Here is a 25461-nt window from a genome sequence, read left to right as displayed (position 1 = left end):
GGGATCTAATGAAATGGCACTTTGCATATGTTCAAAGACACTCTCTGTTATTGCTTCTCATATTGCAGGGCTTATCACAGAAAAACAGGTTCTACATGAGTCCTGTTCTACTGGCCGCTTGGATGTTTCCAAATGGACCTTTCCAAATTGATGTTTCTTAAGTATGCACATAAAATTATTTTTATGTGTTCTCACACCCCCTCTGAAACACATAATTTGAAACTCTGTGCATTTTACAGGGAGCCAGGATTAGCCACAGCTCTCCCATGATGAGTGCTTGTTGTTGTTCAGTCGTTAAGTCATGTCTGACTCTTCGTGACCCCATGGACCATAGCACGCCAGGCCTTCCTGTCCTCTCTCCCGGAGTGTGCTCAAGTTCATATTCATTGCATCGGTGATGCTATCTAGCCATCTCATCCTCTGCTATCCCCTTCTCCTTTTGCCTTCAATCTTTCCCAGCATCAGGGTCTTTTCCAGTGAGTTTTCTCTTCGCATTAGGTGGCCAGAATATTTGAGCTTCAGCTTCAGTATCTGTCCTTCCAATGAGCACTCAGGGTTGATTTCCTTTAGGATTGACTGATTTGACCTCCTTGCAGTCCAGGAGACTCGTAAGAGTCTTCCCCAGCACCACATCAATTCTTCGGCGCTCAGCCTTCCTTATAGTCCAGCTCTCACAGCCATATGTTACTACTGGGAAAACCATAGCTTTGATTATACGGACCTTTGTCAGCAAGGTGATGTCTCTGCTTCTTACTATGCTGTCTAGGTTTGCCATAGCTTTCCTCCCAAGGAGCAAGCGTCTTTTAATTTCATGGCTACAGTCACCATCTGCAGTGATCTTGGAGCCCAAGAAAATAAAATCTGTCACTGCTTCCATTTCTTCCCCTTCTATATGCCAGGAAGTGATGGGGCCAGATGCCATGATCTTTTGGTAGCAAATCTGCTGCTGGCTTTGAGATTTCAGCTCTGTCTGATTAATGTTCTGCTTATTTTTTATTTTTTTTAAATGACGCCTGGTTTTGTATCTTGGATTATTTATGGTTATTTATTGATTAGTTCTCATTCTGTTTCTTCTATGCATTTCTGCTTCTGTTTTGTAAGCTGCTTTGGAATACTTTGGAAAAGTGGGATAAAAGTAACAGGCCCATACCAACCTAAAAGTTCAGGGGGCGGGGATGCAAAAACAAAACAAAACACAAAACAAAACAAAAACTAGCCAGGACAGTTCATCTGGTTTGCAGGCCTTTTAAGCACAAAATTGTAAACGTTTTTTCCCCCCAGTTATTTGTTTGTAAAAACATTTGCGGGGCTGGGGAGAAAATTTAGGGGGGCGCAGGACCTCCTAGCCTACCCCTGGCTACAGGCCTGAAAAGTAATAAGGGAAACTAAACCTCACCCTGGGTTTGCTGCCACATAACGTGTGAAAGATAGCATCACGGATGCAATGAATATGAACTTGAGCACGCTCCGGGAGAGAGCGCAGGACAGGAAGGCCTGGCGTGCTATGGTCCATGGGATCACGAAGAGTCGGACACGACTGAACGACTGAACAACAACAACAACGTGTGAAAGGGCCCAAGCCAGTCCTCGCTGGCCACTTTTCCGAAACTCCCGAACCGTGATACGCATTTTCCGGTGGACTGGACTCAGTATCCCTTGCAGCCTGGATACGGTTTCTATGGTATCTCATGTCGCCTGCCCTGGACACAGTTCCTTCCCTGCCGGCCCCCAAACGGCCACTCTTCCTGGGGGCCAGCCGCCCACCACGCCTTCCATCCTCTCCAGGAGGTTCCAGCATCACCGCGCGGCTGCGGCTGCGGTTGCCGTGGCAACGGAGACCCAGCATCTCCGGCCTCCTGGCAACCGTTGCCTGGGCAGCCGAGTCCTGCTACGGCGGCATCCCCCTCCCTCCCTGCCCCGCTCCCTTTCTCTCCTCCCACCCAGCGCTGGGACCTGGCCAGATGGGGAATGCGCAAGCTCCGGCCCGGCGAGGCGGACGGCTCGGAGACATGCCCATCATGGCGCTCGGGCGGCCGGCGCTGCATCTGCTGGTCCTGTTTCCCATGCTCCGTAAGTCTTGTCCTGTTTGGGGGGACGGGGGGCCGAGGGCCGGGCTCGGGGGGGGGGCGCTTTGTTGGCAAGAAGCACAGGCACGATCTTCGCCCGGGTGCAAGGAGGGGTCGGGACCCTGCTTGCGAGGCAGCGAGGCTTTGTTGCGCGGGGAGCGGTCATTCTTTCCATGCTTCAGCAAGCCCCCCGCCCTCGCCCGTCATGGTTTTCAGCAGCCACGAGTTGGAAAATGGAGGGGGCGGGGGGTTCCGGCCGCGTGTGGAGAGGGGCATGTGTGGGGGCGTTTGCACCCATCCCATCGCCGATGAGTTCCTGGGACAATAGAAGCTATTGATGCCCCTGTGGCGCTTGGACTCAGCAGTGCCTGGGCTGTTTTTGGTGTGTGTGTGTGTACTGGGGGGTGGGGGTTGTGATGGAGAAGGAAGCGAAATTGACTGCTAGGATCAAACAGAACTAGCAGGGAGGGAGCGAAGGGAAAGTTTTCGCCCTCTTTTGCGAAGTGTAGCTCCCCTCGGTGGGCATAATGCTCTGTATTGTTGATAGGGTATTCCGAGATAAGATTCTGGCTGGGGTGGGGTTGTGTGTTTCTGGGGACTTTCTCAGCCGCTTTGGAATGAAAGAAATGGCACCTATAAGGTCTTTAAAAAGACTGCAGGGTCTCCAGAGGCATCTCTTCGATAGCTCCCCCAAGGGTTATTACACCCTAAAATTGAGGCTCCCCCCGCATATAGAATAAAGTCGTGGTCGCTCTGCACTAAAGTCCTAGGACCTTTCCCCAGTCCTTTCTAAGTAAACAGAGATGCTCGTGTGTGTCTGAACTACTGAGGAAAGAAGGGATGTATACCATGCATGCAATGTATTCATCGGTGGGACTTCTCGCTCAACAGTTGTGTGTGTGTGTGTGTGTTTGGGGGCGCTCAACAGTTGTGTGTGTGTGTGTGTGTTTGGGGGATGGGGGGCGGGGAGAGACAAGAAAGACAAACTTGAAGAAGCCAGAATGCCGTGTCTTTCTGTACATGCTGCTGTTATAGCAGAAGCAAGGATACTCTTACAGTTAGTAAAAAGAAGGGGGTTGTAGGGCATCACTAAGAAAAGTCCCTTTAAAACAGGAATAGGGGACTGCACCCCTTACTCCATCTGCATGAAATTTAGTATGTATTAATATACATACACCACACATCGTGCTTGAATTAAGAGGGGTGTATGAATGTATGTGTATTTTCTCAATGGCTTGCTTTTTTTCATCACCTTTGAAGAATATGAAAATAAGTCCCTCTCCCCAAAGTAATAAGGGGTCTTGGCTTCCTTCCAGTTCTCCCCATAATTCAAACTCCTCCCCCACCTTTCTAGGACGAGGGATTCAGGAATGTGGCTCTTGGCCTGGCAGACAGAGTTGATACTGAATCCTATTCACTTGGCAACAGAGACACCCATTGTTCCAGGAGCCCCACGCAAATGTTTGCAGCTTTAATTGCAAAAACATTTGCTAATTCCATCACGAATGAGTTGGGTCTTGGTCCGGACTTGCTTCTGGCTATTAATAAAAGCCCCAGGGAATGTGGGGGTGGGGGCTTGGAGACTGGCAATCCTTGTTTTTTTTTGGGGGGGGTGACTTGAAACTCTTCTTGTCCCCACCCCAGGCAGACAGAACCCATAGTTGGGAGTAAGGCGGTGTTTGCACCCTACTTCTTACATCGAAATCATGAACATTTAGGAGATAGCATGAACTTCCTGTGTTGCTTGTGTTGACCACACACGTCGGTATTTTCTTTCACCTCCCAGCAAAATACACAAATCTGTGCAGTCAATGATAATGTTATCTGACAATCTCATACAAGTTCCTTTCTACACAGAAAAGTTTTTGTGAGTAGGGTTAGGAAATTTGTCACACTGGAAAAAAGATCTTCTGATGTTATTTTTCCCAACTTGGACGTCTTTTAAACTTTTTCTTCTTCTTCTGTTTCTAAGATCCTCACCCCGCCCCCAATGCTGGGGGAATAACAGCAGTTTAAAGAACATGGGTGCTTCCAGATGGAGGACTCATTAGTGTCACCAATCAAAATGCATTGTATAGCCATTCCGTCTTTTCTTCCTTAACAATCTTCCTTAATTTTTCTGAACCGCCCAGAGAGCTTCGGCTATTGTGCGGTATAGAAATGAAATAAATAAATAAATAAAGAACAATCTGTTTGTGGAAAGAAAAAAGGCTGGAGAAGCAGTGGGGAAACACAAGAGGGTTGCAAGATGGGGACGATGTCATCTGGACCCTCCAAAAAATTCTGTGAATGAGGCAAACGATTGGATGACAAAACAGTCATCCTGAAACTCCCCATGTCTGAACTTCTTTGCAAGGCTGTCCTGTAAACGTTGCCAAAATGTATGTATGTATTTTTGTTTGCTGGTTTGTTTGTTTGTTTATCATTACATCTATACCACCCAATAGACAAAGCTGTCTGGGTGGTGCATAGAAATGTTTCTGTCTGTTAAAGGGTGAAGAACAAGCTATAAAATTGTGATTGATACCTGATTGTTCTTTTTGTTTTAGTGTGTGCCCTCACTTCTGGGTACAGAGTGATGGGTCATAGAGTGACATTAAAAGAGCTCTGTCCTGAGTTTTCCAATTTAGAAACTTCAACTGGCCTATTATATGGCAGCCAAATTATTTAACCACCATACAAAACAAATTTTGCCAATACTTTAAAAGATCTTCACCAGCTTCTAAGTTTGTTTCTGGGCAGAATTCAAGGTGCTGGTTTTAACCAATAAAGTTCGAAACAATCTGGGACCAAAGCATCAAAAAGTGCAATCCTATGTATGTTTAGATAGAAACAAGTCCCACAACTCCCAAGGTTCTGGCTGGGGGATGCTGGGAGATGTAGGACCTTTTGCTGTCTAAACATGCATTGGACTGCATCCTAAAGGATTGCCTTCTCCCATCTGAAGCTACCTGTCATCCCACTGTAGGTACTTAATGGAGACAGACCCTTCTCTGCAGTGATGTCAAGAGTGTGAAACTCCCTTCCAAGATGCATTTGCACAGTGCCAACACAATTAAACTTTCAGGACTAGCCCCAGGTTAAAATTGTCCTATTCTCCCAGGTTTTTGATGGTGAACAATTCTGATCTGCTTATTAATTTCAATAACTGCTGATGGCTGCTGTTTTATCTGCTTAGATTTATAGACTGTACTGTCTTAGGTTTATATGCTGGGGTATTTTAGGTTCTTTAAAAACTGAATTGAATACGAGCAATTAATACATTAATTAAAATATGTATATACTGGTTTCTCACTTACCAGTCTACAAAAGGAGTGCATACTAATAAAATAAATGACACACGGAATCTGGAAAGCCTATTAATATCACCCTGACGAGGTTTTACTCTTAGAGGCAGCCTAAAAATAAATTTAAATAAATAAAAAAAACAAAAAACAGCAGCAATAAAACAATAAAGCAGCTGCTATCGCTTAAAAAAAACTGCAGTCACAGGGTCGGATCCAGATTAGTCATGTGTAGAGTAGACCCACTAAAATCAATGGGACATAAGTTAGTCATGATGAACTTGCCCCATTGATTTCAGTGGGTCTGCCCTAAGCATGAGGATAAATCTGGAACCAGCCCACGGTCTTCACGGAAAGAAAACCAGGATTTAAAAGTAGCTTAAAATAAAGAAATAAAGTCAACCATTAAAAATCATTGGTGAAATTAACCTGGTACATGAAGTATGCTTGTATAAGTGTCTCCTTCGCTTGTCTGGGTAAGGCATTTCATAAGCAGAGGCCTCACTATCCCAATAACCACTACTTTCTCCCTTCCGAAGACGGGCATTAGGAGAAAGTCCTCCGTTTTAGATCTCAAACAAGACACATAAAACTGAACTTTATTTCTTTATTAGTACATTTATATCCTGTCTTTTTTTTCTCTTGCAAGGAACCCAAGGTGGCCTGCACACTCCTCTTCCTCTCCATTTTATCCTCACAACAACCCTGTGGGGTAGGTTAGATTGAGAGTCGGTGACTGGCCCAAAGACACCCAATGAGCTTCATGGCCAAGTGGGGACATGAACCTGGATCTCTCCTGAATCCCAGTCCAACACTCTAACCACTACACCACACTGGCTTTCAGTGTTAGGCTTCGTTTCAGTTTGTGATAACAACTATGGGGTTACGCTAAAGGAATCATAGAAAAGGTAGGTTTGGGGGAGAGATTTGAAGTAAGAGAAGGAGACATGGTACTGTGTAGATGTTTTGGGAGGGAATTTCAATTCTGATTTTTTAAAAATTGAAATGAGGATGATGATGCAATCCTGTATACACCTATCTGAGAGTAAACTCCAGTAAATACAATGAGACATATTTCCAAGTCAACCATGCATAGGACTGTGCAGTCTGTATACAAAATGTTTTATAGTTCTTAGCTTCTTTATAATTGCAAGATGGATAATTTAAGCTGAGAGTGACTTGTCCAAGACCTTCCATCCAGCATCAAGATGGAGTGGGGATTTGTACCTGGTCTCTCATGTTCAAACCCAAGAATTTCTGCACTGCACTACATCCCTCATTTCTTACAACCCCACCTACTCCTCAAGACAACTTATTCTGGGACAGATTTGTTGAGGAGGAATTGCATCCTATGTCTTGCTAAAATAGTTGGAAGTCGTGGAATTCTCTGGAGTCACAAATAGGTTTTGTGTCTACAAAGGCCTTTTTGTAGCATTGTAGTAAGAATATCTCTACATCCCCTGACTCCCCACTCTTTTAAAGATATAGCATCCAGCTGTCTTTCAAACAAGTGCTCCAAGCCAGCTGTCCAGGCCCACAGTATAGTTTTTTGTGGAGCTGTGGTTTTTAGACTCATTGGCTCCTAAACTGGGAAGGGGAACTCCAGTGTAAAGAATCCCCTAAGTGCAAGGAGCTATGTAACTGTTGCATGATAACAGGGTGATCACATACAAGCTCACTGAATGAGGTGTTTTGAATGGCAAGTTCAGTAACGTTCTTAGGCAGGATTTGGAGTTTCTCATCCAGCACTAAATAACCAGTAACTTCATCAAACCGTAAGAGAAGCATCTGTGCAGCCCTTGCGTGTCCACTTTACAGCTGTTGGCAAAGGACGTGTGATTCTAGCAAAATGCCTCTCACTGCCGATTGCAACTGTTTGAGTTGCTTAAATGTTTCTCAGTTCATGGAGGGGTATGTGTGTCTGTGTGCGTGCGTGCGTGCATGCCCCTGTCTCTGTATGTGTGTGACAAAGCAAAGAAAAATGACCTGGTGCTGAGCCTGGGATTTCTTTCTTTTCCCCATCTTTTTATTTCCATCACCCAGAATTAATGTATTTCTTGAATCTCAGTTATAACTTGTATTCCTCCTCAATGATCCCATTAGTGTGCTTATGATGTGAACTATTAATAAGGGCTAGATGCTAATAAAAAAACTGTGAGTTTCTGAAGTGCAATATTAAAGTGTAACTCCCAGTTCTGTGAGGTTCATGTAGGACCCTCCTTCTGTTCTCAGATGAGCCCTCCCTTTTCCAAAAGGAAAGAGAAATGGTTTTCAGACTTTCTGTCTCCAAGTAACTCTTTCCACATTATTGTTAGGGACTACTGGGCTAGAACTAGAAACTCTCAGTTCTGTGCACAGCTGCCCTATGTAGTGTCTCTCCAGGGCTACAGCATGGGTGGGCAGCAAAGGGTTGCCACATCCTGGAGTGGCTCTGCCCACTCACACTGGCCATTGGCTGTCATCAACAGAAAGGTCTATAAAGCCTTCCTGTTTAGGCAGGGATTTTGCCTGGGCAATCATAGTATTTCTGGGCTCTTGTCTTATTCCGACTCTTGGCCTGTTCGCTGCTTCTTGCCCTCCTCTGCTCTCGACTCCTGGCTCTCAGCCCTGGCATCACTTCCTGGTTCCTGGCTTCAACTCAGTGGTTGCTGATGGCTCAGCCCTGACAATCAATGTGACTGTCATGGAACCCCTTCCTGTTGCAGAGGATTCTGAGGCATGTTCCAGAGAGTACCTTCCATGGTTGCAGGATACTGGCCAAGCTTATTGGGCCTCACTGCTGTCTCATCTGAACTGTTACAGCACAACAGATAGCACCAAACATTTCCGTGCCACTTTGCAGTATTGCAGGCAAAGTTTGGTATTGATGAGCAGAAGCTGTCTTGTTCAGCGGTGGAAGGGTGTCCACTACTTCTTGTTGAGTAACTCCCGCTAAGCTGCCAAAGAACACCAGGATTCCTTGGAACATGGTTTGAAAAACCACTTGCTTAAAACAATGGCGAGTTGTTTGTGTTCTAACTTTTGCTCTTTAGTAAATCGTATCTCTTTCTTTGGCATTCTTTGCAATCCCCCTTTATTAGTGTGCATGTGTGTTGAGGCAGAAATGGATGCTGCTGTAAATTTAGAAGTAATGTTTCACAGCTGATTGCACCCATGCCTGCATTTATCCGAGGAATGTCTGCAAACTTTTTCTAAAGCTGGGGTGAGCTTTAACATGGGGTGGGGATGGGGGAAGAGAAAGGGAAGACAATTCCCATGCTGATCAAGTGCTGATTCCGAATTCCCCACATCTTCCTTGTTCCTATTAAGCAAAACACTCTCATTTGTTGCAAAATGGTTCAGGGTAAACTAAATCTGTCCTCCTTGTACATTGAATATTTATCATGCTGTCTGGGGGCTTGTTTGGAAGTCATAGCCCATGAAAGCAGAGGGAGTAAAGAGACAAAATTAATTAACATAGGTTACATTCTCAATCAGGAAGATTAAAAAAAGTGTGAGGTATATTTCTGATGGAGGGAAATGACCCCACTGTGATGGTTTGGGTTGGGGGCAAGCTGTCTTTAGCAGAGTTTGCCACCATTCCTTTTCCAAATTATGGATAATCCAATGGAACAGTATAAGTAGGAGAGCAAGGGCCTTAACTGTAGTGATGATTGAATTATAGGTATCTTATTCAATTTAAACAACAAGTTTAATTATGTCAGTTGCCTTCTTTGCTTAAGCCAAGGTTGGCACAAAGGCTTCTGGGAAAAATCACCTTAGTACTTTGCATCAAAAGTTTTGTTATGCTGATAGTGATATAGATTGTGCAATACTGAATGAGGATGTAGTGATTAATTCATGCTACTAAGCGGCAAATACGTTGTCTCAAATCTGCCATTCATTTGAAATCCCCTTTGTTCCTTGTGATGGATAAACACTGTCTATAATGCTTCTGCTTATTATGGTCAAAGATTCTGAAATATGAACAGCCCATAAAATTTATAAATGGGGGGTAAACAGGGAGCGCCTTCAGATATTCCTTCGCTGCACAGGGCTAGAAAATGCACATCCGCTGGGGAAGGCTGACGCTCAGACTGTATTTCTGTTGCGATGCTGTTATTGTTGTAGGGCAGGGGTGAAGAACCTCATTAAGACTGAGGGCCAAATTCCATTTCAGAGAAGCTGTGAGGGGCCACATTCCAGTAGTGGATGGGGCTAAAGGCAAAAGGGGCGGAGCCAAAAATACTAGCGTATTTTAGCTTAGAGCTTCTGCTGCAGGTAACTAAGCCTTAGGAGAGGCATTTCAACCTTTCAGAATGGGGGGGGGGGAAACTGCACAAAAGCTGGGAAATTACCAAGTGAGAAGTGTTTGGAGGAAGGGGTGGGTGACCAGGAGAAGGGGGTGAGGCTTTGTGAGGAACCCCAAAGGACTAGATTGGGACCCCTTGAGGGCTGGATGCAGGTTCAGTGAAGGATGCTATCTCATCATGAGTGTTAAAGTAAGATTCAGCTGTCAGTCCAGTTGGTTCCTGTACATGGAATGGCAATGGGGCACTGTCTTGAACTTTGCCTCAGACCGGAAAATATCTGGAGCCAGCCCTGGGTTATTGAAGCATTCTTCTGCCGAAGCCAGCACTGTTCATGGTCTTGCAGAGTAAATAAAAGTGACATACAAGAGACGGAGACACTCCTGTCCTTCAATATTGTGTGATTGGGCAGGGGCTGTCACCCTGGTGTGAGAATAAGGGTGTCATAAATATACAAGAGTGGCCCTGTAGAATTTGGGAGGATATGCAGAAGCTGGCTGGGGTCGTGGTGTGTTGACTGCCAGAACTAAACAGGCTTATCAAGTGGTCAGGAGTTCAGCTGCGTTGCTCTGTGTCATTCTTTCCTCTTATTATCACTGGCAGCTCATGAACATGAATTTGCTTATTAACACATTTATATCCTGTCGCACAGTTACAGCTGGGTCACAGCCTGACCTAAGTGTATCACATCAACAACGCTACCACCATGCACATTTGTGTGTGTGTTTTTTTAAAAAGTTAAGAACTGGATATCATAATGCACGTTTGAGCTAAAGGTGTGTCCCAGTTCTGAAGAGACTGAAGACTATTGCTATATGGGTACATGCTAAAAAAGGCACCCCAAATATTTCCCTAACTGGCAAAATAGGGATGAAATAGAGACAGTGATCTAGTTTGCACATAATGCCAGTTCATGGGTTGTTTAACCCATCAATTGGCAGGGTTGTGCCAGAGCCAATGTGTTCCGGCCTTCTTCTGCCCCTTCTGCTTTGCATCCGCTTTGGGAAACAACCCAGGAATGCATCCTGGGCTGTTTGATGTGATAGCCGAACTCAGAACTCTGCGTTGTTGATGAACAAACAGCGCAGAGTTTTAACCAAACAACAAACAAATGGTTAAAACTCTGGGTTGTTTGTCCCTCAACAAACCAGAGTTCCAGGTTCAGACATTGCATCGAACATCCTGGGTTGTTTCCCAAAGCAGATGTAAAGCGGAAGTGGCAGCGCGCTCGATCCTGTGCCGCCCCAACAATCCATGGTTTAAACAACCCATGGGTTGTTGTTACGTGTGAATTGGGTCAGTTGCTTCTTGGGGACAGGTATGGGGAGTCAGGGCAGAGTGAGGTGGATGATTGCTTGGGGCCTGGGGAGTGGCAGCAAGGTATTGGAGGACAGAGTTGTGTGTGCTATGCTGCTTTCCCTTCACCCCCTAAGCTAGCCTGCTGCCCTCAGATGTGGTGGCGGACATGGTTCTGTTAGCAGTAAGTAAAATTCAACTGCCAGTCTGGTCGGCCATCTTGTCCCTTGCCTCAGGCAGCAAAATGTTTCAGGCTAGCCCTGTGGTCGGACGGACTGTATGCTCTTGTATTTTGATTGTATCTTCTTTGTTATTGTTTTTAATAGCTGTGGGTTAAACGATGGAATTTGCTACTACAAGACATAGTGATGGCCACCAATTTGGATGGCTTTAAAAGGGGGTTAGACAAATTCCTGGAGGAAAAGGCTATCAATGGCTACTAGTCCTGATGGCTGTATGGAACCTCCAGGACCAGAGGTAATATGTCTACATACACCAGTTTCTGGGGAACATGGGTAGGAAGGTGCTGTTGCATGCATGTCCTGCTTGTGGGTTTCCCATGGGCAGCTGGTTGGCCACTGTGTGAACAGAATGCTGGATTAGATGGACCCTTGGTCTGATCCAGCAGGGCTCTTCTTATGTTTTGGGTACCTGTTGGAATGGAAAAGGCAGCATATAAAATGTTTAAATAAATGTTTAAGGCTGCAGTCCTATACCTACTTACCTTGGAGTAAACCCGATTGAATTCAATGGGACTTACTTCTGAGTAGATGTGGATAGGATTGCACTGCAAATGCTTGACCTTCTTTGGGGGTTCAAGAGCACGGGGAATTATTGTCTTACATGCTTGTTGCTGCTAGGATATTATATGTGAAGAACTAGAGATCTCAAAAACTTTCCATTTTGAAAGATTAGTATGATGAAATGTGGGACCTAGCCATGATGGCTAATTTAACTCATTATGTTAAAATAAAATAAGAGATACAGATGGGGTACCTTTAAAGAAAAGTGGAAACCTTTTATTGATTATTGTAAAAAGAATTTGATATGTTCTAGTGTGAAATATTATTTTCTCTACATAGTTGTTGAAAGGTTTAAGTTAACAAATATGGTATCTATTTTGTAATGTTTTCCCAGTCCCCATTTCATTCACGTTTTTTCTTATCTTATATTCAAGTTTATTTTCATATGGGAATTTATTCTGATGATATTTGAAAATTATTTTTTCTGCATATTGTAAAAAAATAAATACATAAAATAAAATGTTTAAATATATTTAAACAAGACATAAATAGTGTGCATATGGTAGCACTGAACGTTTGCAGTAAAATATGCTTTTCCACCTTTATCTCAGTTCTGGCTGAAATTTCCCCAGATTACTAGATACAGCAACAAGATGCAAAGGGAACACCCTAAAATATGGGACGTGCAGAACAGGGAATTTTAGGGTGTCCTCCTCTCAGCCCTGCATAACAAGTTGTACCTGCCAAAATTTCTTCTGTTGCATAGGAGGCCTGGTCTCTTTTACATCTGGTCACCTAGTTACCAGATGAGATTACCCGAGATTGACAAGACTAAAAAGAATGCCTTCACATTTTCCATGGCTATGCTGCTGTTTTTGTGTCTGTCGTTTTGTGACACTTAAAATAAATCAGTAAGTCTTGTTGAAGGTTCATTTAAACCTAATGACAGGTATACATTTCATAATAGTATCTTTGGGATGCCACAGGGATGGGTTGCTTCAGATGTTGCTGTGATGTAAATCATGCCATGTCTAAAGGTCATAAAGGATGTGCATCAGGCCTTGTACAGGCAAGCAGTTGCAGTTACTACCAAAGATTTGGGTCCCAAAGTAACGAAAATGAGTGTTGGACTATGCAACTTAGAATTCCACTGGAGGCAAAGTGCATCTGCTGTTGGGAAAGGAAGGGATTTGGAAAGCACAGCTGGGTTGTGTGAACACATCTTAAAAGTCTTTTGTTTTTCGACATTTGCTTCTGCTGCACAGAACTCTCTCCTCCTGTCCCTGGGCTTCCAAGAGAGCACAACATTCATCTGGAAGAGATGGGCCTTACTTTATATCCATGAACAAAGTTTTCTGCTGGTTTAATGCATATTAACTTTTACTAGTTTTTCTCATGGCTCTCAGGGCTGATCAGTTCTTCACTTCTTGGGCGGATACGTGATGCTAGAAAGTAACTGGCAACTTTTCTGCTTCTTTTCCTTCCTCCCCCCAACTTTTCTTTTCTTTCCTGGTTTATTGTAAATAAGATTAGGTGGTCCCAGGAACTGAACTGTTCATGTTGAAAGTGAAGGACAAACACCATTTGGGGAAAAGATTGCCCCTGCCCCCACATGTTTTCTAAACAGCTTGGCTTGCCCCCATTGAGCCTCCAAAGGTATCATTTCTTGATGCTAGAAAAAGAGCGACATTCCAAAATCAGACAAATGGTTAGAGCAGAAGTTCTTACGTTCTGCCAACAGCAGATGTAGGCACAAATTCGATACCACTGCAGCCCTGCTACTCCCCTCTACAGCTGGGACACTGATGTCAGGAAATAAAGACCCTGCTACCACCCTGTGACAGAGAGCATTCCAAAGCGGTTGTCCCTTCCTCCTGCTTGCCTTTTCTCCTCCCTATCCTTCTCCCGATTGCAGATCAGTCGTTCTTTAAAAATACAGACATGCTAAGGTTCTTAATACTTGTTCCCTAGCTAGGTGTTAACATCACCTGTCTTGTTCATCAGACTTCCCTTTGGCTGGGCTGTTATTGTTGCTGTTTGGCAAGGCATCCGCAATCCTGGTTAAAATTAGCATTTTAAAATAAACACTCCCTTAACACTTGCAAATTAGCAGTGGCTTTTTTTATCCTGGGAACCTTTCTCAACAAACATATAATTGCCTCCAAGCTGTTTTCTTTCAGATTCAGTGTTTATTATACTTCCTAGATATAGAATATACTCCGATCCCTTGGTCTATGTTCCTATATATTTGTGGCTCTGACCTAGCTAAACAGAACTTCCCCATCCAGTAGCAGCCTACCTCTGAATACCAGGTGTTGGGGACAAGCAACAGGGAAAAGCTGTTGTCTTCATGACCTGTTTGTGGGCACTTAGAGGCATCTGTTGGCTATGGATGAAAACAGAATGATGGACCTTGCTCTGATTTAGCAAGGCAGTTCTTAGCCTCTGTATCTCAACCGGTAATGTGGGGCTGGGGAACTAGCAGCCTCTGGCTCAGATGCGGCCACAGGGCTTCCCTTGGCCTCCTCCTTGGCTCTTCTCTTTTCTGCTTGAAAAAAGCCTCCCACTGGAGCCAAAGGGAGGCTTTTTCCCAAGCCTATATGCTCTGTATGGGGGATAGGGAAGAGGGAGTGTTTGGCTTTGGCTTCACCCATTTTTGACTTCAGCCCCCCTCATAGCCGGCATGTATCCCTCAGAAAGTTAGCCAGGATGTAATGCATCCCTCAGGGTGAAAAGGGTTCTGCACCCCAGCTGTGATGTGGGAACAAGCAATTTTTAAACGCATAATGAGGTTTCATGAGGGTCTGTATGGGATTGCTCTGGCTTTACTTTTTTTTTTTTTCTTCAGAATAATACCTTAACCTCATTGGGTGCTTTCTGTTGTGCCATCACCCTGCCTCATTCATGGAATCTTACAGGGGGTCCAGATGTCGTAGTCTTCCACTCGTAACCCTCCGGTGTTTTCCCACCGCTTCTTCCATCTCTTTTCTTACAGCAGACAGTCTATTAAAAATCAGAAGATGGAATAGCTACACAGCAGTAGTGCTCTTTGGTAGTGCTAGCAGACCTCCATGTGGAAGCACTTATTTTCTCTTGTGAAAGATCACTTCCATGGAGTAATGTTCTATTCTAGAACCCAGCAGTGACAATATAAATCTAATTATATTTTATTTGCCTTTCTAAATCCCAAAGTATGACACAACAACAACAAATCCTCTAGGCAGACAGGTATTTTAAAATTAACAAAGCTGTATTTAGGGATTTCAGAGCAAGATTAGCCTGGGGAAAGATTTCATGGCTGGGCTGTCAACTCTAGGAAAATGAGGCCTTGATCCTCCAGTTGCTTAAGAACATATGTCATAATTAGTTATACAAGATAACCACAAAGGGGAACTATTCACTTAAGTAAAGACTCCTGGTTGCCCCCAAGTACTGGAAACATCAGACATGAAGATGAAGCGACAAGAAAAGCATTGCTCTTATGCTTGTTGCACTGCTGCTAAAGACAAAGGAGCCAAGCCACTTAAAAAGAAGAAGTTGGCAACCTTATGTAAAACTTACGATGTTATATATGTTCTTAAGCACTTGCAGGATTTCACATCCAGAGCATGGTCTGAAGCTACATGATGCAGCCACTTTGCTAAAGCTAAACACATCTGGATGGGAGCCTTCCTGGGAACCCCATGCATGCTATGTTGAGCTCCCCAAGTGAAAGGTGGGATATAAATGTAATACATAAATAAAATAAAATCCCTGCAGCTCCAGGTGGGCAAAAGCTGTCGCTGTTGTATTTCTGCCTGCCACAAAGCTGTTAAACGCTTTAGCCCAGATTGGGAGGGGGAAAGATGAGGATGTTTGCTTTAGCCCAATGAACTCACGACTGACAATGCAACCCAATTTACAGCAGCGGAATTCCAGCCATTCCAGGCATCTTACAAGTTACACCATATTCCCGTTACCCTCCAGGAAACAGGGAAGGAGAAAGAGCAGTACAGACTGCGATGAAAATCTTGAGAGAGAATGACCAGCACATTACCCTTTTAAGCTACAGGTCAGTGCTACTGATAGCTACTGGGTATTTGGCAAGCAGAATTGCTAATGGAAAGGCAAATCAGAAAAACCATTCCAAGCTCAAAGAAAACTCCTGTTCCAAGGTGGCCTGACCTGAAAGAAATTGCCGGTTCAGATTACCACGCCAAAGGAAGTTTTGAGCATTTCTTCTGTAACTGGCACTATTTGGTGCTAGAACTACCACATTTAGAACTAGAGACAGAGATCATATCAGATGATGGTGGGGGGCAGGGGGGAAGACATGGCAGAGTCCAGCTACCATTTAGGGGAAAAATGGAACAACCATATCATATTCTGCTGAGACCCAGTGTGGAGTAATTAACAGAAGTCAATGTCACCTTCCTATTCCTGAGAAGTTGTAATTGCCAAATGCACAAGCAGTACCTGAAAACTCAGGTTTATCTACTGAGACTGTGCCTGAGCTGTCTTATAATGGTAATGTTACTATCTGGATCATCACCCAGTCAAGTTGTGTGGGAGCCTTCGAGATTTAGGGTGCTTCCAGAGAGCTTCGGCTATTGGGCGGTATAGAAATGAAATAAATAAATAAAATTCCAGACTGACGTCTCTAGCGCTACTACGCCAAGGCCATTGTGCAGGTATTCCATGTTTCTCTCCTTAGCATGTTTGTGTGTGTGTGTGTGTGTGTGTGTAAGAAAAAAGGTGGAAGAAATAGTGGGAAGACACGGGTAGGTTACAAAATGGAAGACCCCTTGTAAAATTCTGTGTTTGAGGCATGGTGAATCACACAATAAAATCCTCATCTAGAAACATCCTTACGGATGAGCGACTGATTACTGGAGTTACCAAATGTTTCAATAGCTCTGATATGTTTGATTGGTTTTTTTTTAAATTTAAATAAAAGTGTGTGTGTGTGGCAGTGTGTGTATCTGGATAGTATCATGATATAGTTTTGGTGGCACTGGACTTAGTTATATCTGGGTGGAGTCAGGCCTTTCCTGTTACCATTCTGTTCTTGTTCTTGTTTGAGAGGGACAATAAAGGTCTTGTCTTGCTTCCTGACTGGTCTGCCCTCTAAACCTTCCATGTAATCCAGCCTTCTAGAAGCAGGCTGTTTATCTTCATGCAGTCTTGAGTTTACAGTGTAACACTTTGCTTCTGCGGATTTAGGAGGTGTAGTAGAGGAATACCAGGGTATATTATCTCACTTGGCTGCTGAGGTAGCATTCTGTGTGCTATCTCCCTGGGGCCAGGCTGTGCCTCCTGTGTGTGTATTCTTGTGGTTGTCTGTGTGTATGTGTGCATTTGATGCTGGCTACTAACTTGTTCTCCTCCTCTCTCTATAAAGATCCCTCTGATCTGTCAGACTTGTGGCCAGCTGTCTTCACCCACATTTCCTGCATGATTTAATAAGCTACTCTCCCACTTGGAGTGCAGGAGGTGGGGAGAGGGGAGAGGGAAGATAAACCCTTTGAAGTCTTTCTTTCCTTCTTTCCTTCTTTGTTTTAGCTGAAGATTATTTTCCAAAAAAGAAAAAAACATGCACAGAGCTTCTGTTGCTCTGCATTTTGTACAGAACACGTTGTACTGCTTTTCCCTGAGCTCTGGTATCTCTAGGGTACTTTTTCATACACACACACACTCTTTCTCTGCCTCCCCACCCCAACATGCGTAGCCAGTGAGCTACTGTACTCTAGGATTTCCACCCTTTTCTTGGCAGGGCTCCTGTGTGTTTAACAACTGCACAACACACAGAAATTCAGCAGCTGCAGCTGTAGCTTTCCCCATCACTTTATCTGTATGCTGGGGATGGTTGCTTTTCAAAATAAAGAACCTCTCACCATCCACTCGCATATTCTCCTAACAATAAAATGCAGATTTGTTTCTGAATTCTTTGTGGCAATTCCTTGTTAGGTTTACAATGCCCTAGTCCTGCTTTGTCTCATGTGAGCCAGACGCTTCCTTTTATTTAGCAAAGTAGTGCCACTAGCTCTGTTGTACTAGCTTGCAATTATATTCTGCCGTGAGACCACAACTGCTTTGAAATACTTTTTGTATTGTGCTAGAAAGATATCATGGTCCAGTGAAGAGGGGGTTGCCAGTGTTTCCCCCTGGCTCCGCACCTCTGCTTTTAACAGCAGCCAGGCACATACAAGTTTAGTAATTAAAACTATATCATATTATATAAACTTCATATAGTATTATTTTGTATAATATTATATACGGTGTTTTCTGGCACTCAGATAAAGTGATGGGGAAGCTTAGCTTCCTTAATTTTTGTGTGTTGGGTTGCTGTTGAAGCCATAGGAAGCAGGGCCAGTAAGAATTTGGCAACCCTATCTCAGTCATCAACTTATTAAGGACATAATCCTATGCAACGTTTAGACAGAAAAAAGTCCTACAACTCCCAGCAGGCCCCAGCCAGCAGGCCCCAGCCAGCATGGTTGGCTGGGGCATGCTGGGAATTGTAGGGCATTATTTCTGCCTAACATGCATAAGATTGTGGCCTAAGTGGTCTTAGGCAACCCATCAATCCCTCAGGCCTTCCTCCCTGCAATATGGAGATAATGCTGGCTTGCCTTACAGGACTGTTGTGTGGACTGCTGATAGGAGATATATGAAGTGTTTTGAAATATAACTGCTAAGAGTTGTCATTCTTTTTGCAAAAAATGAAACACAAAACAGTGGGGCGGGGGAAAGAAAACAAATAGTGTGGTGGGGCTAAAAATGGTGCGCAGGTCTGATGTCGGCACGAGTGAATTAGTGCTAATCACGTTTGGCTCCTTGGCAGTATGACCCACTGAGCTGTCCCGCTGAGCTGTCCCGCTATTCCAGGTCAGGTGCTCTGACTACCATGAGTGAAATGGACTTGCCCCTAGTTATCTTAAGGGCAGGCCGGCTTGCATTAGCTTCCAGTAATGAGATTGCTCTTTCCAGATATCCTCCCTTCCCCAGGAGGGTTCCAAGGAAAGGAGAACTCAAACATGACAGGCATGGGAACAAGGGGATGTCCAGCTGTCCATGACCAGATGGGGCAGTGAATTATTAACTTGGACTGCTTCACCCGTTTGCTTTGGAGTACATCTTTGGCAAGGGACACCGTGGGTTCTGCCTAGTCGCAGCTGAATTCAGATGTGCCTGTTTGAAGTGTCAGATCCTAGATGGGACAGGGCTCACTCCTGTATCTATAACAGTGGAACAGAAGTGAGCATTTTGGCATGTGCAGCTTCTCACATCATTAATGTGCAATTGTGGGAAAACTGGGCCTGCCAGAATTTGTTAAATCTCTGTAATTTTCCAGGTTGTGGGAACAACAATTAAGTTTTGAAGGTGTATTTCCCTTAAGGCTGACAAATGTCTCTGGTTTTAATAGATAACCCTTATTCCTGAACATCATAACTTTGTTTATGTCCACACCTTCTGGCTTCATGGAACAGGCACTGCCCCTCCTAATTGCTCTTATTTTTGAAATATTGATCAGGCACCCCATTTAGAGACGAGTCTGTGGAAGAAGGAAATACTGGCTGTGGGCTACAAATGCATTGTTAGGGCTGGGCCAATAATTAGGAAGAATGAGGGAGCTGCTCACAAGTGGACGATCTTTGGATACCATTGAAGGCTGTCAGCCTTTAGTTTCTTTTATATATACCACTCTGGGGATAGGAAAGACAAAATTTTGGTTTTCTATTGGACTGGTGTGGCAGCATTATCTCTTTTGTGGTGACTGACTTTCGGAGTACAAGCACGTTCTGGGAAAAGAGTGAGTTAGAGAAAATCGGGAATTTCTACATTCAATACAATATTGATGTTTTCTCCAGATGAATTAATTCACTCACAATTTATAATATATTTGGCTGTTTTGCCTTATTCAATTGACCACTGACAATCTATAATATTTAGGAAGTGGAAATGTTTTCTTGACATCAGTTTTCATAGTGTGTCCTATACATACTTAAAAAGAGCGGTCTATATAGCTCCTGAGGAAGACTATTCCTAGTCGTCTCAGTAACACATCAGGATTCTGTTGTTTGATATAATGAGTTGTTCATTACATGTTCGATGTGATGTATATGTATTGGAATGGATATGCTTGGAATGAGATTGTTACGACGTACGTGCATTGAAAATATTTACTTCCTGTAATTTGATGTGCATAATCAATTGTGCCTTATTTGTTTATGTGCATGTTTATAAACCACTATAAATTTACTTCTTTTATATAATATATTAAGCGCAGTTCTATAAGGTCCCTTGCAGCTTGTGTGTTTTTGTTGAGCTGTAATTGGAGATCCTGTCTTTTCTGTTTTGTAGTTTCTATTGGAGGCACTAAAATACCTTCAGCCACCACTGGTACTGATAGCACCTTATTGCTGGACTTGAAACATGTTCAGAGAGCCTATACAGACGATCAAGCTACTTCAGGGCTAGCTCTCTGAACTCAGGTTAACTTGATCATCTGAACCATCATGCTGTCAAGTGGCAAGATAATTTTTTTTACCACACAGCCAGTGCAGGCATGTAGTAAAATGTGTGTCCTTTTATATCTCCCCAAGGTGGCACTGATTTGAGGACCTTTTCCTCACACAGATAGGGCATGTTGAGGTCTCTTCAGCCCTATCTCTGAAATCGCTAAACTCTCCCACACGCCCTGTGAGGCGGAAGTGACGTTTGTGATCAAACACCAGATAGCGGGATCCATTGTTGTCAGTTCCTTGACCAAGGGGGACGCTGGCGGCATAGGGCGGCCTTTTGTGTTGGATATAGTAAGCACTAGGGAAAAGAACATATTGAACCTTAAAAGCCTGCAGCTGGGGAGGCTTCAAAGGAAACTGAAGAGGCGGGGAGAGACCCACATTCCCAGCGCGTCTATCCCCTGTCAAGACAGATGTCAGATCTTATGTGGTGGCCTCACAATGTCGAGGCTTCTGCTGAATTGGGAGCTGGGGGCGGCCTGAAGGATAATGATTCTTCCCAGTGTGAACTGCAACCGAAGATCTGACTGAGGCTGCCCTGTTTTATTTTACTTATTTATTAAAATACGTATCTCCTTGCGCTTTCCATTCCTATCAGGAGACGTGCAAAATGGTTCAGTGGCTCGCTCCCTTTTGCCCCATCTTGGCTCGTTTTATAGGCCGCAGCAGCTGAGGTGCATAAAATAAAATAAGAAAATAAGAAAATAAAATCGGTTGCTCTTTGCATTGGACGTTCAAAGGCCCTCTGTCCCATCTCAGTTTGTAAGAGAGTGACTCAGTAGGCCGAGCTGACGTTGTTATCCCTTTAGCCCTTGCACGTTTCACAACACGGCCAGCTTAATAATTAGTTGCTGACTAGGGATGCGCAAGAATATTTAGAATTCGCTATTGGCTAGCTGATTGTAGCGCTAATGGGGATTTTCCGAAATACCCCCTTGGCATTTGTATATTTGGGTCAGAACTATTAGTATTGGGGTAGATTTGCGGCAGCCTGCGGTGCAGACGGAGCATCTGTGGGAAAAGGGGCCTTGGATGGCAGTAAGACAAGGAGCATTTGGCATGTCCAGAAAATACTTGGCTAAAAATAGCAGGAGAGAGCAAGGCAAGAAGAAGCTTGAGTATTAGAAGAATTTGTCTTCTTTGCTGAATGCTCCGTTTTGACTCTGCTTTGGTGAGGCTGTGCGTAACTCTTTTCATGCCAGGCTAGTTATGGGATTTCTGGCAGGGAACCCAGCCCTAATTTGACTGTTCCACAGTCTCTTAAGTAGAAAATGCTTACATTTCCTCAAGTTATTTCAGCCGGAAAGCTGATTTTGTTTCCTAACTTTGCAAGCCCCCGCCTTTCCTTGTCGTTGATGTTCCTGTCACTGATTCTTCTGTTGGCTTTCTGGTTCATGGCATGAATAGCTGACTTTCTAGGGAGCAAAGAGCCCAGAAAATATCTGGGCAGGTGATGATGATGATGATTTTTAGCCATCAGAGCTGTGGATGCTCTGTTCTCAGAAAAAGGAAAAGAAAGATTAAAAGAAGTAGAATTTCTGCCTAGAAAATCCAAATCCTTCACTTTTCATTGTAGAAATTACAATGGAAAGGTGGATATTTAACTGGGATCATCTAATCGACATGTCCCTGCATGTTAGAAAACTAGCAAGGAGTTTTGGGGAGGATCAGTCATGTGAGCCCCCACTCGCTGTACATAGTGGCATGACACAAGAAGAAGTTCGCCATCTCCGCTGAGAGCTCGACTGTGGTCTAGGCTAGAGAAACCTAGTACCAGACTTTCCGGCTGTGCTGTGCTAGGCTGCCCAACTTTGACCCCCACAATAGAAAGCAGCTTTATGCAGGTGTTAAGCCTGCTCCCGTGAGGGCTAAAAACGAGGAGGGGACATGGCCGTGCACACAAGCACCCCACCCCCATTTTGCCATCCGCTCAGCCCCTGACCTTCCGATGTTGAAAGGGAAGGGCTGAAGGAGGTTTCTGCTTGCGTCTTGCGTGAACACAAGTAGCAGCCTCCGTGCTGTTGGGAGCCCTGCTTTATCAGGGTTCTCGATTGCGCAAAGGGTTCTACTTGCAGTCAAGCGAATGCAAAGGGAAGCCCCCTTCAGACCGTCAGGAACAGAGAGGGTGAGGCCAGGGACGTTGGGGGCAGGCCTTGCGTGTGCGAATGCATTCCCTCCACACTTTTGGCCTTCGCATAAGCTGGCTGCGCACCTTCATAGGACTAATGCGTATATGTATGTTTCTGACAACTTGAAAACGCTGTTACCTGAACATGGATAATATAAGTCTGTTAGAGTTGCCCACTTTTGTATGAAAATAAGTAAATAAATAAATACTGCCCCTCCCAGGGTCAGCTTTAGATCTTTCTCTGTTAGTGGGCCCCAGTGAGCTTACATAGCTGTGGTGGCAACCCACTTAATTTCCCACGGTGCTCCAGAGCAACACTAGGCCAGAGGTACTGTGGGAAATTAAACATTGAATTAAATTTCCTCTTGTGTGTCATGTCTTTTTAGATTGTAGGCATGGACTGTCTTATTTTATTGATTCTATCCTCTGAGATGAGTAAATGAATGAGTAAACTCCTCTGAGAACCTTTTTGGCTGAGGAGGGGGATAAAAATACTTTAAATAAAATTTAAAAAACAAATAAATCCAGATTCCTGGCACTGCTTGGAGTGCTGGCTCAGGGCAAGCATCAGTAGTGGGTCCTGTCAGCATGCTCAGTCCCTGGCATCTGCCCAAGTGTGCCAGGCACTGGCACCAGCCCTGGGCCTTCCCTCTGATGGAACTAGCAGGAGAAGAAACTGTTGCTACTGCCTGCCTCCCCTTTAATTGACAGCTTGAAAAGTACAGGATTATTGTCCTTGAAGTACAGACCTATTCTTTTTGCATTTCACAATGTGGGAGAGTTGCTTTATCCTGGGAGGTGCTGGTACATGCCAGTTTAAAAGCTAGAATGCATTTGACCCTTCAGAGTTCTGAAGCATACAAATGGCAACTCTATTCTAGAGTATTTTACACAGGGAGGACAGAGGGCCAGTTCACACATGACATCATTTGATTTTTCTGTCCTTGAGTATGCTACATTTGATAGCTGGCAGCTGAAAGCATAAACTTACCTTCACTGAAAGTTATTGCTTGGGATGCGATACGAAAGATCATTCTGTTGCATTTGATCTGTGATGGCTCGTGCACACATGCAAAACGCCACAAGTCCACAAGGGATGAACTCACATGTGTGAACCAGCAAAAAGGGCAGAGTAAAGTCTAGGGCATTGGCTGAGAGGGAAATACTTTTCTTTACAAGGATGAAACACTGGCATTCTGAAATGGAGCCTTTGTTCTGTTCTTTGGGGCTTGGGAGCCCCTCCCTAATTACACATACAATACATATTTTTCCAAGCAGTGATCCATTACGAGCAGCTTCCTGTCCTGACCTGCTTTCCACCAGCAACCCTATAGCATGGCTAGGCCCAGGAAGGAAAGGGGGCAGTAGTAATTTTTTTTTTTTTTAAAGGACTGCAGACAATGCAAAATGTGCTGATGGATCTGGTCCTGCTTGAAATGAGTCATAAGCAGAGAGTCAAATGGGAACTGGTGACCTGGGATGGGAGAAAGAGTGGGGCTAGAAATCATGAAGGTTCTCCAGGTTCCACCTCAAAGCTTGTTCCCATTCATAATTGTGAATTTCCCCCTGCCCCCATTAGAATGAGAAACGTGCGACTTTGGGCGCACTTTTTTTAAAGTGTACACCCAAAAGTGTACTTTCTTCCCATTGACTAAAGCATGAAAGTGTGCATTTTCCCAAAATGCACATCTTTAAAGTGCACATTTTTCTAAAATGCACATTTTGCGAAGGAATATTGTGAGCTCGGGAATGTGCGGGCTTTGCCCGCAAAATGCACTTGGATTCAGGGGTGCAAACGGGGTCTTTAAATTCTGGTCTTAAATGAACAGAAACACAATTCTTGTCCATCCCTACTGGTGACCAGGGCTGTTTCCTGCATGCCGTGTTTGTGCAGTTTCAGGGGGAAACTGGCAGGCCGCACTTAGAGATCTCTGACTATCAGACAGAATAACAATACTAGAGGCCTCACAGGCCCTTGGTCAGATCCAGCAAGGCACCACTGATGTTTTTGTGTGAGAAGGGAAGAATGGGAGAAGTACACAGTGGAGTGGAGGGGGGTGTTATGGCAAACTTTTAGCTTATCGTTTGGCATGTTCTTGCCCTCCCTCATCGTCTGCATTTCTCACCATGTGTTGGCACGCTTGATTTGTTAGGTCCTTGGGGTCCCCATAGGCAAGCAGGACGAAGCGCACGTCTGATCGTGTCCTGCTGCTAAATGTGGGCGGTAATTATTATTTTTTAAATCTTGCAACTGTGGGTGTCTTGTAATTGCACCGAAGATGCAATTAGGCTGACTGACTCGGGTGTTTCTACAAAGCTGCTGGGCTGCAGCAGCAGGAGGGGAGCTTTTTATAACTGCTTCTCTGCTTCTGCGCAAGGGTCCTCTGTTTCCCAGACTTCTGCATAAAATTAGGCACAGATCCCAAGGAGGTCTGTTAGTTCGTGAGTGGTGTTCCTTTGCTCTTGCTGAGCAAGGGGCAATTTGACCTGCAGTGAGAAGTTCTCAGCCTTGGGGGGCCTTTGAACTGGGGAGCTTCTCATGGATCAGATGGCTAAAACCACCTTGATTCAAATCCTGTCTGTAATGTTTTCAATGCTCTGAAGTTGTTGGGTGGCTTTAAACATGTTGGTTGGATGCCGGAATGCACACATAACCACCAGAGAGGACATACTGTGTGGAACTCGAGACCTATGCCTTCAGAGGTAAAAAAAATAAAATGAAACATGAATGCAGGAATAGCTCTGCTGGATCAAACAAAGGACTAGTCTAGTCTAGCATCCTGATTCCAACAGAGGACAGCTGGGAAGCTCACAAGCAGTGCATAAAGGTAACAGGCCTCTTCTGTTGTTAATCCTTGTCCTATTTAGAGTTATACTGCCCCTGAGCTTGGAAGTTTTATTACGTTATTATAGCTAATAGCTGCTGATAGATCATGAATTTGTCTGATCCCCTTTTAACGCCGTCGAAGCCATGAGTACACGCTTCATGAGTAAACAGTTGTGTATAAGGTCATGTCAGGCTGTCTGTGCAAATAAGTCAATAACGGCTATTAGCCCAGAATTTTTATTTTACTAGACACAATATATTATTTACATTAGACTTGCAGCCGACAAGAAAGAAAACCACAATACTTCCCTCCCTGGTGGTATG

General features: G+C 44.3%; 1 protein-coding gene across 1 annotated transcript in view; it reads left to right on the top strand.

Annotated features, from left to right (window-relative positions):
* The first annotated feature begins 1981 nt into the window (after window positions 1-1981).
* Window positions 1982-25461, top strand: part of JAM3 (junctional adhesion molecule 3) — a 48821-nt gene continuing 25341 nt past the window's right edge. The window contains exon 1 of the mRNA XM_084803636.1: window positions 1982-2070. Coding sequence (XP_084659762.1) covers window positions 2010-2070 — 61 coding nt within the window. The 5' untranslated portion in view covers window positions 1982-2009. The remainder of the gene's footprint in view (window positions 2071-25461) is intronic.

This window comes from Heloderma suspectum, chromosome 6 (assembly GCF_057233095.1).
Source record: "Heloderma suspectum isolate Gila_16-S chromosome 6, 16-S_ref, whole genome shotgun sequence".
NCBI classification, from domain to species: Eukaryota; Metazoa; Chordata; class Lepidosauria; order Squamata; family Helodermatidae; genus Heloderma; species Heloderma suspectum.
The sequence above is the reverse complement of the archived record's forward strand: the minus strand, read 5'-3'. Positions and strand labels throughout refer to the sequence as shown.